At 42.6% G+C, this 17,730-nt stretch overlaps 1 protein-coding gene across 7 annotated transcripts in view; it reads left to right on the top strand.

The window, feature by feature from the left end:
- The window catches only part of LOC114551129 (plakophilin-4), a 54,100-nt gene that overhangs the window by 22,571 nt on the left and 13,799 nt on the right, over window positions 1-17,730 (top strand). For all 7 annotated transcript variants that reach the window (XM_028572233.1, XM_028572238.1, XM_028572232.1 and 4 more), the window contains exons 6-11: window positions 2,153-2,307; window positions 4,962-5,415; window positions 12,510-12,680; window positions 13,833-14,034; window positions 14,535-14,667; window positions 16,898-17,111. In XM_028572233.1, coding sequence (XP_028428034.1) covers window positions 2,153-2,307; window positions 4,962-5,415; window positions 12,510-12,680; window positions 13,833-14,034; window positions 14,535-14,667; window positions 16,898-17,111 — 1,329 coding nt within the window. The remainder of the gene's footprint in view (window positions 1-2,152; window positions 2,308-4,961; window positions 5,416-12,509; window positions 12,681-13,832; window positions 14,035-14,534; window positions 14,668-16,897; window positions 17,112-17,730) is intronic.

The raw sequence follows: 17,730 nt of genomic DNA, 5'->3' as shown, positions 1-17,730 counted from the left end.
TGTGGTGCGACCACCCGGCCCGTCGCTGTTGGACATTAGGCATCTTCACTGGAGCGGTTGACACTTTCGGTCCATCAAACTTCCTCAAAGCTTGTGTTAAACCCCAAAAACACGGGAGGCTGATGGAGCAAGGCGTTGATGCAGTCAGTGCAGCTGGGAAGTCTTGTGTGTGCAGGAGAAACTTCTATGTATGAGTGTGAGTTTATTGAATTCATGCTCACAGTTAAATAACTGAATAAAAGAGCAGAACTTACATCAGGTTGGTTAAACACAACGTCTAGCCCTATAAAAAAAAAGATAAATATACATAATTACAAGGGGTGCATGATATATCAACTCAAGCTTATCTTCAATGTGTAAATGAAATGGTTTTCTTTTCACAAATAGGCCAAATTATCTTTCCTAATAATAGGTTGGAATCATATTATTGTATATTTTCAGACATATTTGAATTTTGAAAAAAGAAACTTTCAAAAACATTTTAGACACAATACGGCGGCCCCCTAGGGGTCACGGACCCCCTGTTGAATATCTCTGATTTAGAGCTTCAAACGCTGTAATGGTCATGTCTCATTGGCCAGTTACCGTGCCACTCGCACATGCTAGTGCACGTCTTGGAACTTGGAAATACTTTAAGCCTACAGATGTTGCACAGGCTAATGCACTATGCAAAACATATTGAATCATAGAATTTAGCAAAACATGAAAAACAAAGATTACATTTTTAAAAGCAGGCGACCACACAGTTGACTCCCAGCAACCTGTTTCACAGCCTGAATATGTAAACTCTCTGGTTGTGGGGGGGATTTCTGAGGCTCAGAGTCAGCAAATCTGCCAAAATCTGCTTTAAGTGTCATGTAATTACAGTGTGACTGACTTTTGGTGTTGTGCACAGTTAGGCAGGCCAATATTAGTTGTGAACCTAAATTGATATGCGGGCCGGATCAACATTTGCGAGGGGCCAAATTTGCCCCCCCCCCGGGCCTTGAGTTTGACACGTGACTTAAACCATTGCTATGGTCTACATAAGTGCTTTAAATGATGTGCAGCACAGGCCACAGCAAACACAAAATCAAATGTCATTACACAAAAGGAAGCAATGCATCCAAAGGGAAAAAAAGCTGTAAGCAACCCCTGAAGATTGTTCAACCTTCCTCTTATTACAATACATTACAATATGACCAGTACACATTTAAATTCCAAGTAGCTGTTTGAACATATTTGCCTTTGGTCTTATTTATATTCCATACGGTCGGAGTGGTCTGAGAGTGTAAAAATATCCCTCACATGCTCCCTCTTCTTCATCCTCGAGAGAAAGTAGGCCAGCGTTGTTGAAGCAGATTGTTCCAGCACAAAGGCTTAATGCAAATATCCACGTGCATGTGTTTATATGCATAATGCCTTTTAACAAGTTGAAAGGCAAGTGAGATATGAGATATGAGAGAGAGAGAGAGAGAGAGAGAGAGAGAGAGAGAGAGAGAGAGATATTTTAGTTCTCACATTATTATCCTTGATGCTTTTGCAATATTATTTCTGACATTCATGCCAATAAAGAAAATTGAATTGAGAGAGAGAGAGAGATAGATCGTCCGTCCACTGGGGAAATGTACATACATACACTTACAGTAAACATAGACACCTTTTCTCTTTATTTCTATTACATAACTGTGTAATTGTCCATTCACTGTAATCACAGTTTCTTTGTTTAACCAAATGAATTGCTAACATTAGCTAAGGTCTTTAGACGTATGACTGCTAATCATTTGTGCCAAATTGTGATTATTTAAGTGATTATTGATCTGACTATATATTTTTATTATTATTTAAATAGTTGTTTGCACTTGACCGTAAACACGTTCATAGCAACAGAAACAACAAGGGGGGATACAATGTTTTATGATAATAAAGAGGCCTTGTTTACTTCCTAGGCTGTGTATTTGTGTTATTACATTATCTGGGTCACATGACCGAGATATATAACCGAAAGATGTCTCCCGGGATTGTTTTAAAAAAAAAAAAAAAAAACTTTTTAAATCGGACCGAAATAGACAATTGTATTGTTGATCGCAATTATTTCTGAGACTATTGATTTAGAAAATGGAACAATGACGGCGCAGTGTTTCCTCACCACCTTCTCTCTCTTTCCTCTCAGGCTCCGGAGGCCACTCGGCTCAGATGACCTCGTATTCAGACAGCGGCTACCAGGACAGCAGCGTTAGTTTTTACAGCAACCAAAATGTGGTGCGTTCGGAGCCCCGGGCCTCGCTATCGAGAAGCCCGAGAGCCGAGGGTCAGGCCTCTGGGCAGGTAGGCCGGATCTCCACTGGGTTATACCGTTACACATTTGAATGTTTTTTTTGGCTTAAAAAGCTGACATTTAAAGATTATTCTTGACCTTTAACAGTGCTGGGGTCTTGAACCTATAGTGTGCAACTATTTTATATTAATGAACGTCCGTTACATTCATGCCGCTGACTAACAAAGCTTAGTTAGTTAGATTATTGCCAGATAATCTTAAAAAAAGAAAAGAGTTCAGTTCCGAGACGGAACGGTTTATTGGCATTTCTTTAAACCAATCACAATCGTCTTGGGCGGCGCTAAGCGCTGGACGGAAAATAGTCTCGGAAAGGAACTTGTTTTGGTGGAACATGTGTACGTTCAAAAGTAGTTTTAGTCATGCAACAGAAAACTCAGATTGGACAGATAGTCTAGCCCTGTGTTTCTCAGTATGGCTATGTTTAAGAAATGGTGTAGTCCGGCAACTTCCGCGCACAAAATGTCAAAAAGCGCTCAACGTAGGGCGTTTAGTTTTTTTTCCAGAAAAGTTGAACTTTTTTCATCTTAAAAAAGCGCTCACTACTTTTTTTTTGACTTACTTTCTTCTTTTTTTTACTCCACATTAGGATATAATGTAAAACAGACGCTGGCAGCTTAAAAAAGACGCCAAGTGTAACCATAGCCTTAAAATGCTAATTTAACCATCTACAGTACAATTTGTACTGCTCTAACTCCAGGTGCTGATGAAGATCACTTAACATGATTGAAAGCTCCGGAACAGCTGCCTAATTGAACCTTGTGGTGAGATTGTTTCCCCAAATGACGACTCATATTCTACTTCTTTCATGTTGCATATATATCTGGTTGTTGTTGTTTTTTTAAATCGTGAATTGCAGTTTTCATCCCTAGAGTAGCGACAGCTAGTCGGGGGCTCAATAATGTCATAAGTCATGAACGATGAAGAACATTGGCTAAAGACCCTTCAAATCAAAACCGAGCCTTACCTTAAGAAATGTTTCAAACAGTGTCATATTATCCTTTCATTGTGGCTAATAATTATATGCTCTTCGCATGACAGCAGAAACAGGAATGGCAGATAATAGTGAGCCCGTTTGAATTCCTCTCCTGATTTATTCCAAACCCAGCAGCCTCGCCGGATGGTGCTTACATGTCTCGGCTCTCAATTTGCCTTCGAGGGCGTTCAAGGCTTTTGATGGATTAAGGCGGCACAGATCAGCATCCAGTTGGCTGAGTCTTTAATTGGGGGACATTTTACATTTGGCAGTAAGGAGGAAAAGGTAGATTTTTATCACCGCCAAATATAAAACATATTCCGTCAAATCTTTCCCGAAACGTGATATATTCACCACTCGCAGAGCTCAGCCGGCAGTATAATGAACGTAGACGTTTATTCAAAGGCACGCGCGTTCACTTACTTGCACAAATGAAAAAGATAACGATGCCCTTTTCGTCAGACGTGATAAAGCATCAATGCCTCCAAGTGTCCCATTACTTGCAATTTGTAGTGCAGTGTGCAGAGCCTCATTTTTGAGGTATTTATTCAGAAACCGAAACGTTGAAGTGATTAATTGTCAACAGTGTTATGGATATTACACTTGACATTTTGTTTGTTTTGTGCCGGGAAAGCGCTTGAATGCCGAGATTAAAGTCAATCGTAATTGAAAAAATAAATGAGTTGAATGTCATTTGATAATGACTGTCGGAGGATCCTCAATAAACGCTGTGGTGTAACTCCTCTGGTAAAACCAACTCTGGTAAAACTTTGAAAAACTGCCACACACAAAACATGAATATGCAGGATGCAACAAAACAAGATCACAAAGATATTTGTCAATGCAGATGCTTTGAACGTGTTTTGATCTTTGTTCATAACTCCTCCAGTAAAAAAACAAAGTATAAGAATACAAAATAATAATACTTCCTAAATTGATATGCAGTTGTTTTCAAATTCCTTTAGATTCCCTTTTTTACCATTGATTTTCTTGTAATAAGGAGTGTGCTTTGCCAATATATGCATGCTCTATTGCGTGTATGTATAATTTGTAATATTTTCTGTTAAAATAAAAGGGCTTTAATGGGGCGGCCTCTAGCTCACCCAGTAAGAGCGTTCGCCCCGTGTAGGCTGAGTCCTTTGCAGCGGCAGTGTCTACCCACTGTTACTGTAGCCTATAATAAGGGGAAAACCCCCCAAAAAATAATTTTAAAAAATTAATAAAAGGGCTTTAAAAAAAAAAAGGTTGCCTCGTTATCACCCAATATTAAATGTAGAGATGGTCTGATACCATTGTTTGCCACCCAATACCGATTCCGATACCTGAACTTGCGAATCGGCCGAGACCGAGTACCGATCCGATACCAGTGTGTCATGTATTTTAATGTTTTAACAGCTGTACTGTTCTATCTTTGTGGTTCGGTCTGGCTCGGGTTTAAGTCTTTGTGAAACATGAACAAATAGAACTTTATTTTATTATCCAGTTTGACAGTCAGTCATAACGGAAAAAGAGCATAAAGGAACTACTGTAAAGTAGATTTCCTTCAGGGCTAGTACTCTGTGATACAGATACCAGCATTTTAAGCAGTATCGGCGGCTTTTCTGATACTGGTATCGGTATCGGAACATCTCTAATTGAAGGTATAACTTTTGTCCCATCTCTTCCTCTCAGGTGTCTGGCAGGGTGTTACGGAGGATGGCCTCCCTCCCTTCCAGGAGCCAGTCTCCCGGTTGCGGCACCGCCGGCACCGTATCCCCCTCCCGCATCTCCCTGCGAACGTCCCAGGGCAGCACCTACGACTCGCCCATTCTCTCGGAGCCCAAACCTCTGGCCGCCGTGTTCCCCGGCACTTTCATGCCGCCCGCCTGCCCGTCGCCGACCTCTCCGACAGACGGCCCCCAGGCCCCGGGCGTCGGGTTGGTAGGAGGCCGGGGGCGCCTGGGCTCCACCCTGTCTCTGGTGGAGGGGAGGTGTCTGACGGGGTCCCCGCTGCGCTCGGGGATGACGGCCGTGCCGCAGCACTACGGCTCCACGCTGCCCCGGCAGAGCCAGCCGCTGGCCTACGGAGCCGACCCGTACGGCCTGTACCAGAGCACCGCGCTGCCCCGTCCCGACAGCCTCATAGGTCAGTCTGAAAGATTATTTCTAGTTCACTCAAATTACTGTAGAGAACCTTGAGGTAACACCTTCTATGAAGCCTGTCTCTATAATGCATAACACAGTTATAATGCGTTATAACCTGCTTGTTGTAAATGTGCTTGTTTCTACGTGTCTGTGCAGCTGTCTTTATGTTATCTGTAGATGTATTTGTCCGTGTATATTGCCATGTGCTTGAAACAATCAAAATATCTGTCTGTCTAATAATGCTCTATGAGCCATCATCAGACATTATAAAGTATTTTTATAATGCCTTATAAGGTCAAATATCATAATACTCTAAAATAATTTTCTATCATAACACATGTTTATAATGCATAATAGAGACAGGCTTCATAGAAAAACTTTATTATTTTCTTCTTTCCCATCCCATTTAACATCTCATGACATCACAGATTTATTTTGTGAACCCACTGAAGGAGTGCTGACCCCCATGTGGGAATCACTGCTCTACAGCTTAGAATAAAAAAGGTCTTGTTATATTACATGTCACACTTTATAGCGCAAATTCAGTTTTTTAAAGAATTATTTAGGCTCATTTATAGCAATGATACATCATAAGAGCTGTGTTGGAAACCGTTCCCTATCACGGAAACCGTGCCCTATATAGTGTGTTCGCCAGTTTGTAGTGGTGTTTGAATTATCAGCGGTAAATTTCGTTCTCTATATAGTCCACTATGAAATAGCCACAATGCACAGCTAATCTGGGCGTACATATGATGTACCCTTCATCTGACTCCTGTATACCACAATGCAACTCGGTCGGTTGTGGCCGCGGAAACTGAAAATGAAAAATGGAGCGGGCTTTTGCTTCTAAACAATGTAAATGTACATGCAACATAAATAATATACAACCTTTAATATTCTCCTGAGTGCTCGGTTTGTTTTAGGGACGTATTAGAAGTAATTTTGTTTCAGTTTGTTTACATGATGCTGGGCTCTTTTGCACAAATAATCTTCTCACTATATATGAGCGAGAGAATGAGGGAACAGTTTCAAACACAGTTAATATCTTTTTAAACCCTGAAAATCGTGAAGCCTTCTTTATTGTTGTTCAGTTATTGTCCCTTGCAGCCTGTCATACGAGACATTCAATTCAATGGCGTGATAGAACCCTTACAGCCACATTAAACATCCATGAGAGAATATGTATGTGCAGACATACTGTACCTACATTCTTGTGCGTATGAGTGAACCCCTTGGGATCTTTACATCCTGCGTCCTTGACAGCGTTTGGTATTACGTTACACGCCGACATGGAAGACTAATGCATTCATGTGGAGTGAAAGGTGCAGCCTTTCTTATTGCCCTCTGTTCCTCTCTCTGTCTTTTGATTCAGTGCGATTAGAGAGGTCCGTTTGTACTTTGGAAAAAGCACTTCACTGCATAGTTTTCTGCATCGCTGATGCAGAAGAGGATGGTTTGAATGTATTTTTTCAGCATACAGAACCACGCTCCAACACTTTTTCCTCTGTGGATTAAATAACCATTCCTTTGTCCGGAGGAAAGTTGACTGACCGGTGCTGATGTCATATTTTAGCACACACCGCTTTTAGTGAGCAGGAGCTCTGCAGAATTTCCTGTATCTCTGTGAAGCAGTCAGAATGGCTAAGTAAAGCCGCATGTTGAACAAAATAACTTTCAGGCAAACTGCAAGCCCAGCAGGGGATTTTTATTATCTCTAAGCAGGCTCAGGGAGCTCATTTCATAGAGTTTTTTTGTCAAATTATCTTTCAGCACTGGCAGATAACACTGCTGGGTTTTGATAACATTTTAATTGATGCATGCCAGTATGAAAAATAAGGAATGTGTAATCTTTGAGGGGGGGAAATTTCACTTTTTTTTCCAAGGTAGATGTTTTGAACTTATCTTGTTGGGTTATGGATCTGCAAGCAGCCTGAAGCAAAACAAGAAAAATATCACAATGCATGTGTGATAAAAAACACATGCGCGCACACACACACACACACACACACACATCCATCTCCAGTATAAATGAGCACCGTACAGCGGATCACTGCTGCCTGCTGTAAAGTGCTTCCACTACAATTTCTCTCTCATGTGCCGTTTAGCTAATTGATGGCTGGGAGAACGAACCATGTTAGTATCTATTGGTCCTAATGGGAAGCAGTCAATAAGGAGGCTGGGGGGGGGGTACAGGCTACAGTCCAGTTAAACAGAACCAGGAGTGTTTCCTCTTCTGAAGTAACTAGTAACTAAAACTGTCCGATGAATGTAGTGAAGTAGAAACTCACGCCAGGTGAGTTTAATTCAGCTGATGAAGCAGCAAAGCTGCAGACCCACAACCTCTACTCTAATACTTCAGTTTCAGCCAGTGCTGGTATAGTATGGGGAGTTTGCACGTTTAGTATTGATCCATCTGTCATTTAATGCTTTGATTAATCAATTAATTGTCGCTTAATTGCTTGTATTTTCTAACCAATAGTCTAAAACCGAAAGAGATCCAATTTTACTGTGATGTAAAACCGAGAAAAACAGCAAATGTTTGATAAAAACAGTATGTTCAGTTGTTTCTTTGGCTAAAACGACTCTATCTCTGTCATATCATTTGCTTTTCTTTTTTTAATGTGGTAGTACGGCAGAGGTTGAGAGAGACCGTAACTAGATTGTCTTTGTTTCCTGTTGGTTATAAGATGTGACAACAGCGATGAAAATATGCAAATCATTTAGTTTATTAAACATTTTATAAGAAACAGATAAATCATGTAGGAGGGATTTTTCCAGGTACTTTTGATTCATTTGCTCAGAAAAAAAATGTATCTCTTATTAACTGGTCATGGACAACTTCCCTCCCCCCACACACCACACCGCTGTGTAGCGGGTGGAGGATTTACTGTTGTAGGAGCGCTGCTGATGCTGCAGCGACACGGATTTATTCCTCCGTCCTGCCCGCTGTCACTTCAATAAGCCGCTCCCACTGACCCATATAGGGGGTCTTTCTATCCCAAAGCCCCAGTGGAGCATCAGCGTGTGATTATCAGCTGATGGCACTGGAAGACTTTATTATGTTGCGATCATTAAGTCCGTTTTCATGTGATGCGCGTGTCCATGTGCGCGTCCGTCTGTGAGTGTACGTCGATGATGTGCGTATGCATTTATGCACCTTTTGTGTTTGTGCATGTGTGAGAAGAGGATGGTAGATGGATTGGTTGCGTGTGGGCGGCCGATGTCGCTGAACTAAAGAAAATGCCTCCTGTTATTTAGCCAAATGATTTTTATCATCCTAAGTCAGGCCCGTGGACGAGACGTGACGGGGCGGGGGGTGGGAGTGCCGGATTTGCGTGGTTCGAAAGCCCCCCTCCACACACACACACACACACACACACACACACACACACACACACGGTCCATAGGATGTTTGTTTTTTACTAGTTTTTAGTTGTTGTAATAAACAAGTGTCTTTTAAAATAATAACAGCCAATAATTTGAATCCCCTCAAATAAAAATGATGTAAACCAAACTGAAGCCCTAAGCTCTAACTTTATGTACTCATACCAAAATGTTTGGTACATGATCTTGGTAAGCATTTTCAACACATTTTCACTTGCGTTGCGTAAAATGCGGACGCTTGGTCAGGTGCCTTTTTGGTGCTGAAAGTCTCCTTTAGCGTATGAGCTAACTTGATTGTCATTTTTGTAACAATCGAGTACCAAAAACTGAGGAGGACACGCTGTTGGATGTGGTCCTCCTCTCCTACTTCAATGCCTAACAAATCTATCTTTCACTGTCTTTCACTGGCCTGAAAATATTGTATAGCACTTTTTAATGTGTGATTGTGTAAAGGTGTTCACGAGATAGATACCAACCTTTCGTCAACTTGTGAATTTGGCCAGCCGCCTTCTCTCCTTTATGGTGACAGACGCTGTGTGCACGGTGGGCTCGAAGGTGTGTTAAGCCTCCAACGCCGCCTTCCAGGAACTAACCCTCACCTTAACATTCGTTAGAACATTAGTCTATGTGTGGGAAACACTGTCATCTTACAGCGCCGCATAGCTGCTGCTCTGCCCGGTGCGTTCCGTACAGACGCTGAAGGGTGATTAATGTGCTGTATCTGACGCTGACAGCCAATGACCAAGCGTCCGCATTTTATGAGTTGGGAGTGAGAACGGGTTGGCAATTTGACAACGTTGTAGTAAATATTTCTGGCGCATCAAAAAGCGTATTTAGTATTTGAACCTCATAATTAAATACAAAATGAGGGAAAAACTGTAAAAAAAGAACCTCTCTTCTTCCACTCGGCTGGCTACGGGCCTGTAAGTGGCCTAATGCGTCGCCTAAGTCCTTATTCCCAGTTATCCTGCAGATCCAACATAATCCCAGATTACATGAGGAAGATAAGCAATAGATGGATATATAAGATTAGGCTATTAATGATCAACTGCTCTCAAAGCTCTGGTAGTGAAACCTGGTGAGCAGCCAAAACACCAACCTAAGCTGGGAGATGATCTCTTTTTATTTTTCTGTGGAATCGGTTAAAAAAATTGCAACGTCACCAGCGTGGTTAAGGTTTTTAACTACGAGCGAGTGGAAAGTAGGAGAGAGAGATTCAATTGTATCTGCGTTAATGATACCCAGAGCAGTATGTGGAGAGAAAAAATAAGAATTACAAATTGCTATATAGCTAAAAATAGAGGATAAATGGATGTAGCTAATAATACTGAATAAATAGTTGGAATACAGTTCAAATAGTTATCTTTAAGTAATGGATAAATGGTTGAAATGTCAATGCAAACTTGACAAAACCAACCTCTACGCTGACAGTTCAATGCCATGTAATTGTAATTGTAACAATGTCTTCTTTTCCATAATAGTGTTGCATAACATCCATTTTGAAATCAATTCCAAAAGAGTGTTTGGGAACAACTGTAATAGTGGAAGAGTTTGACCCAAACCTCTTCCACTCGCGCATGAATCATGTTTTCTTCTGGCACATTTCAAGCTTTTTTTGGTATCTTAAGCATCCTTTAACTCGAAGGTCACCGTTGTTTTTGGTGTGTGTTCCTCGCTGCTGAAGAGCGACTTAAGAAAGAAAAAAGAAGTCTAAGAGCATTTTCACATATCTTCTTAAATTCACCTTTTTAGGCTATTTGCATATAACTGATCCCCATGTGTTTCGTATCAAAATGTTCACAACAAACTTAGTGTTCAGTACGGTTGTTCCAGAGCGATGTATAAAGAGATAATTTGTCCCTAAAACTGAAAAGTTGAAGTTTGCTTTTTGAAATTTTCTCAAATCTCTTGTGAAAACAAACCTACCCTCACTTGTTTTGGTGCTTGAAATGAGGTTACAAAAGTCTTGGGCTCACTAAAGTAGCGTAATAAAATGACATTTTGTAATATCCCTTTTTGAGTAGGAGTGTTGTCAAACATCGCTTGGACTCACAGCGTTTGCCAAACTGTCTCCCAACGACTTCAAACAGTGAGAAGTATAGATGTGTTGACGATATTAAATTCAAATTGTTATTTTTATCAGCTGTTTTTTTTCTTCTTCTGTGTTTGTTGGACTTCACCAATAAGGCCGACCGTTTTGAGCCTCCAATTTATGTCTCAAATGTCCAGCAGCATTTGAAGGAAACGCAGAGGAATAAAGTTGACGTTACTGTCAACTTACGAGATTGATCAATGTCTTCAGACAGACATTGCTCTCCTGATGTCTAAGGGTAAGATAAGATGGAAACAGAGACAATGAGTGACTCAGCTGTTTGTAAGAGCTGTCATTTAATTTGGCTGTAATCTGTAATATACGGTGAGAGTTGGACTTTTTGGGGACATTTTGGCAGTTAGGTGGTCCGTGGCATTAGTGGTTTTGTTTTATTGGGTAAATGCTCCTTGTTCTGAAAAGGTTTGAGAAACATTGTTCGGTGACACTTAACTTGAAGATTATCTACATAAGAGTGACATGACACTGTCATAAACGTGTCATAAACATTATAAACTAGTCATAAACGTTTATGACATAACGCTTCTTTTAGTAAGTGTCATGAGTTAGAGTTAGGGTTCATGTGTCATGACTGTGTCATGTGTTCATGACAGTGTCATGTCACTCTTATGTAGATACCTTCAAGTAAAGTGTTACCCATTGTTCTAAAGGAAGGCTCTTTGCGATAAGAGACCAGAGTTTTTCCGTCTTATGTAAAGAGAGCTGCGGAAGCAAATAGCTCCTCCATCCCAGGCTCTGAGTGCAAATTGTGTGCTTCAGCTTGTTGGAGTGATCCAGCGCTGCTGCCGCAACCCTCCCCTCTCGTGCCCTAAAGCCTCTTTATAATTGGAGCGCTCTTTGAACCGATCTGCTCCAGAGATTGGAGGATGGTAAAAACCCTCTGCTCAGCTTGTTTGACTTGCTGATGACGACGCCTGCAGCACACTGTGAGTGGCCAGAGTCTTTGCGCGAGCACAACAGCAGTTGGGATAAGTTGGCTTTGTGAAGTACAGTTTTTGGCACAATCTCCATTTGCATGGCCTCACCTAGGGATGACTAGTACGGGAGTCATGTAATGAGATGTGCATATGATTTCTGTGTGAGCATGGCGGGCAGAGAGAGGCTTTATTCGGTTGACAGCTTTCTTTTCATTCCGAGATAGGGAAGTATGATTTGATCATTCTGCAAAATTATCCTGACTGAAATGATCTCTGTACGTGGCAGTGTTGTAGTCAAGACCACCTAAACCGGAACCAGAGTGTAGCGAGACCGAGACAAGACCAAGACTTTGAGGGGTTGAGAACGAGACAAGACCGAGACTTTGAGGTGTTTGAGACCGAGACAAGACCGAGTCATTGAGGGGCTAAGACCGAGAAAGACCAAGACTTTCAGACCGAGACAAGACCAACACTTTGAGGGGTTGAGACCGAGACAAGACAGAGACTTTGAGGGGCCTAGTCCGAGAAAAGGTTGGAAAAACCCATAGTTGCCTTTTTAAGATGAATCGTCTACCTCAAAATCTCTGAAGGTTGTTATCAGTAGTTTCCAAATAATAACTTAGGTTAAAAAAACACATTATGAATTAAGTTCACTTGCCTATGTTTGTACTTGTGTACCTGCAGGTCTTCACAGTTCTTACGTCGGTCAGGCGGGGCAGATGGATTCAGAGCTGAGGGCAGCGCTGTCTCCAGACTGCCACATGACGCCCGTGTTCGATGAGCGCTCCTTCCACAGCCCCCTGTACCACAGCCCCACCCACGACCCCCAGGGCTCGCTCTACAGGACAAACACAGGTACGTTACAGACATGCTTTCATTTAATCGGAAAATCAACATTTATTACTGTATTATTGCATTGTCTCGTATAGTCTTCTCACAGTCTTGTTGACATAAAGCCCTAAAAAAAGCTGCAAAAAAGTTCTCTTAGCCATCAAATAGTTTAGCAAAACAATGATTACATTTTTAAAAGTATGATACCATTTTCTGGCGGAGGACCCCCCAGACCCTCTGTTTTGTGTGTCTGTCTGTCTGTCTGTGCGTGTGTGCGTGCGTGCGTGTGTCCGTCCCACTTTTTAAACCAAAGTTACACCCTTGATTGAGTTACTCAAACGGCCCTTATATCCCACATCAGCGTTCCCCTCGGGAGCCCCGGTTCCCCAGCTTGAGAAGCCGGGCTCACTTTCACATCTGCTCTGAAGATTATGTCTCTAAAAAAAAAATGTGTGGCAGCATTGAGGGCTTACAGGCACAGAAAACTGTTGTTACTACGGCTCCCCGAGGTCAGAACTTAATTAGGCTGAAACCTTTTCATGTTCTCCGCCGGTTCTTAAAGGAAGCCTTTTACAGAATGAAATTAACGAACGTATTGAGTGTCAATAACCTTGAAAATTAGTAACTCTGGCTTCCAAGGGAATCTTCCCATGCAGCTCGCCTTAGCACATTTGGGCCAATCTCGAATATTCGTGGCCGCATGCATAAAATAACTTGTCAAAGACAAATGATTGTTATTATCAGTAGCAGCCATTAGTGGGCGGCCCTTCTGGCATTTGCCCAAATTCCAGATGGCCAGTCCGCCACTGCACTTATGTAGCATGATAGTACTTGTATGTATGTATTTTTGCACTTGATAGCTTGATAGCTGTGGCTCAGGTGGTAGAGCACCTACCAATCGGAAGGTTGGTGGTTTGGTCCCGGCCCTGCAGTCCCATGTCAAAGGGCCCTTGGGCAAGACGCTGAACCTTGGCCACAGTGTATGAATGCGTGTGAACGGTGAATGGTTCCTGTGCTGTTATCGTTAAGACTAGAAAAGCGCTATATGAATACAGTCTATTTACATTTACAAACTGCCTTCAATCTGGATGCTGCTTTAATGAACCCCAAAGCAAAAACCTGGATATAATTTATTTATTTATTGTTTGTCATGTCTCCTCGTTTGATTGTCCCCAGGTATGGCGACCCTCCCTCGGGCCACGAGCCACTGTGGCACGCTGCCGTACCAAAGAAGCAGCTACGGGCTGAGCACCGCGGCTCTGTTCGTCGACTCCTACGGGGTCTCCGGCGAGCCCGTCTTCACCCACCGCCACTCGGGACTGGTGGAGCGGGTGGTCACACGCACCCCGTCCATCGAGAGCATCCATAAAGACCCCAGGTACTCCCGCACAAACACACTTTCAGACGTAGGTAGATGTACAGAATGCAGTTCCATTAACATTACATAAACTATGTCCACATTTAAAAACAAACTCTAAACCTTATTTTCTCAGGCATTTGTTTAATGTGTGTGTGTGTGTCTCCGTCTGTCTTTGTATGTGTGTGTTTTTTCTGTATGTGTGTGTGTGTGTCTCTCTTCATGTGTGTATTTCTCTGTGTGTGTGTGTGTGTGTGTGTGTGTGTGTGTGTGTGTGTGTGTGTGTGTGTGTGTGTGTCTATATGTGTGTGTATTTCTCTCTGGTTGTGTGTGTCTCTCTCTGTATGTGTGTGTATTTCTCTCTGGTTGTTTGTGTGTGTGTGTCTCTGTGTGTGTGTGTGTGTGTGTGTGTGTGTGTGTGTGTGTGTGTGTGTGTCTCCCTTCTAGCCCCGCCCCTGTTGGTGTTACGTCTTACAGAGAAGGGTTAGAGTGTAAAGGACAGTTTTTGTTTTCCCCCTCAGGGAGTTTGCTTGGCGTGATCCCGAGCTGCCGGAGGTCATCCACATGCTGCAGCATCACTTCCCCTCTGTCCAGGCCAACGCCGCCGCCTACCTGCAGCACCTGTGCTACGGAGACAACAGGGTCAAGGTGGAGGTAAGGGCACGGGACACGCTGCGCTGCTGTCTGACTATATATAACAGGACAGACGTCACAGTCATGGCTCACTCCTCTGCAGTGGGGGAAGACATATCCAGATCCTTTACTTAAATAAAATAAGTACTAATACCACACTGTAAAAATACTCTGTTACAAGTAAAAGTCCTGCGTTGAACATGTTACTTCAGTAAAAGTCTGTAAGTATCATCTAGAAAATGTAGTTAAAATTAATTTAATTAAAAGTAAAGAACTCTCCTCCCATTGTAGAAAGAGTAAAGGATCCAACCAGCTGTGTGTTTAATGGTCTCATCATCTCAGCTGGACTTGTAGCCGTTATATTGTCGGCTAGTTTACTTTAGAATCAAACATCAGATTTTATAAACTACATGTGTTTATGTGCAGGAATCTTAATGTGTAAAGTAACTAGTAACTAAAGCTGTAACAGATGAATGTAGTGGAGTAAAAAGTCCAATATTTCTCTCTGAAATGTAGCGGAGTAGAAGTAGAAAGTGGCATGAAAAAAGACACAAGTACCTCAACATTTGGACTTCAGTGCAGTACTGGAGTAAATGTACTTAGTTACATTCCACAGCTGGTACTCAGGAGGGCGCTGCCATATTTAAAAGGCTTCACTCGCCACCAAAGACACTTTTAAAACCTGTTCAGCGGGCGCCCGGATAGCTCAGTTGGTAGCAGTGGGCCACGGTTTGACGCCGACCTGTGGCCCTTTGCTGCATGTCATCCCCCCCTCTCTCTCCCCTTTCAGTTCTTCAGCTGTCTTTTCAATAAAGGCCTAAAAATGCCCATAAAATAATAATAAAAAAATTAAAAAACGTGTGCAGCTCCGGTAGTTTTTCCTATGCAGTTTTCCTTGAGGAACCATTCGACCAAAACATGTTAAAAATAAAAAAGGACCTCCCCCAGAGTGCAAACTCTCAAAACTAAATGTGTTTAATTGCTCATTGCTGCAGGTGTCTCATATTGTATGCCTACACTGTCTCTAAGAGTTTAGCCTCAGCTCACAGGGTTTGAAATTGGACTTTTTCTTTTTTGCTGCCAAACTCCAAGCCAATGCGCCATCTGCTCCAACAAAACTTCAAGTAGCATTGGTGCCAAATGTGCCGAAAAAATGCCTCTCGCTCGATCTCTCTCTCTCTGCTCTGCTTCCCGTGCAATAAATAACTCCCAACACAATGGCGGGGCTTCACGCGAGAGCCATTTCAGTGCCGTTTGGTTTGTTTGGCGATGAGCTTGTTAATTAGCCTTCGCAGCGGCCTGGAAACGCGCCTGCTCGCTGTGCCCAAAACCCAAATGTTTTCAGTGACGGTTTGAACACAGAATCAGAGGGAAGCGAGAGGGGGAGCGTCTGCTGCTCTCTCGAGACGGGTTTATTTTCGAGATGACACAAGAAAGTTTTGAACATGCCACAGTTCTGCATGTTTCCACCCCGGTTTCATTCTCAGAATCATTGCTACGTGAAACGAGTGCATGCTTTTTCTTCTTTTCCTCTTGTTGATTTAAAAATTCATTTAGAATGGCTTTTAATACATAGTAGCGCTGTGACATTTTTCCTTTCTTCCTCCTGCTTTTATGTAACTTTTTTATTTCCCTGTATTCTGTTTTTTTCTTTTTTTATTGTATGTGAGGTGGTTTTATTCATGTTCCTTGATACCTGCTGTCTGCTGTAAAGTGCTATATGAATACACATCAAAAATAATTTTTGAACTTTTTTTGTAAAGAAATAAAACTGGCTAAAGACTTTTATTAACATGCAATAATAGTTTGTCTTTTCATGACATCCATCCCTTTTAAAGATAAGGTGACAGTTCTTTCTATGTGGGGGATCATAGTTGTAGATTTATATCCCCCCTCCCATATTTAGAAAAGGTAGATTTGTCCCCCATAATAAAATATGAAAGACAACCCACTCCCCAAAAGGGGTCAAAATAACTTTTCACGGAGCTCAAAACATGTATGGAAAACATGAACTGTTTACTTGTGCTACATTGGGGGGTTGTAGATGTAGATTTAAACTTAGAAGCTTTCTCGTAACAGATTTGTTGTTGAGATGTACACGCTTCCTAAATATGACCCTAAAGGAGACTTTTTGCGTCAATAACAAACACCAAAGATACCTGACCAAGCGTCGCCTTTAGATGCGCTGGGTGTGAGAATGTGTTGCGATTTGAAGTTCACCCATCTCTGTGATTGGTCCCCTGCTATGCAGGTGTGTCACCTGGGAGGGCTCCAGCACCTGGTGGACCTGCTGGATCACAAGCTGACCGAGGTCCAGAAGAGCGCCTGCGGGGCCCTGAGGAACCTGGTGTACGGCAAGGCCACCGACAACAACAAGGTGGCGCTGAGGAACTGCGGCGGCGTGCCCGCCCTGCTGCGCCTCCTCCGGAAAACAACCGACAACGAAGTCCGCGAGCTGGTCACCGGTACGTCAAGTCAGGGTTAACTAAGTCCAGTCTCGCGTTGCCAGACCTTCCTCCACAGTGCTGCGGAGGAAGGCCTGGCTAGTCAGACACCGCCTACCAAGAGCCTGGGTCTGTCCGAGGTTTCTTCCCAAGAGGGAGTTTTTCCTCGCCACTGTCGCACTGCTTGCTCTTGAGGGAATTACTGTAATTGTTGGGGCTTTATAAATTATAGAGTGTGGTCTAGACCTACTCTATCTGTAAAGTGTCTCGAGATAACCTATGTTATGATTTGATACTATAAATAAAATTGAATTGAATTGAATAGTCCACACAACACTCGGGATGGGAGGAAAACGTGCTCTGGTTTATTGGCATTTCATTAAACCAACCACGATGTTCTTGGGCGGTGCTAAGCGCCGGATGGAGCCACGGTTCCTCTGCTAAAAAGTCTCTGGAAGGAACTTGTTTTGGTGGAACATGTGTACGTTCAAAAGTAGTTTGTCGTGCGAGAGAAAACTCAGATTGGACAGATAGTCTAGCTAGCTGTCTGGATTTACCCTGCAGAGATCTGAGGAGCAGTTAACCATAGTCCTCACAAATCCACCGGAGGTTAGAACGCCAACACAGAGGAAGAGGAAGG

This window comes from Perca flavescens, chromosome 24 (assembly GCF_004354835.1).
Source record: "Perca flavescens isolate YP-PL-M2 chromosome 24, PFLA_1.0, whole genome shotgun sequence".
Classification (NCBI taxonomy): Eukaryota; Metazoa; Chordata; class Actinopteri; order Perciformes; family Percidae; genus Perca; species Perca flavescens.
The sequence above is the reverse complement of the archived record's forward strand: the minus strand, read 5'-3'. Positions and strand labels throughout refer to the sequence as shown.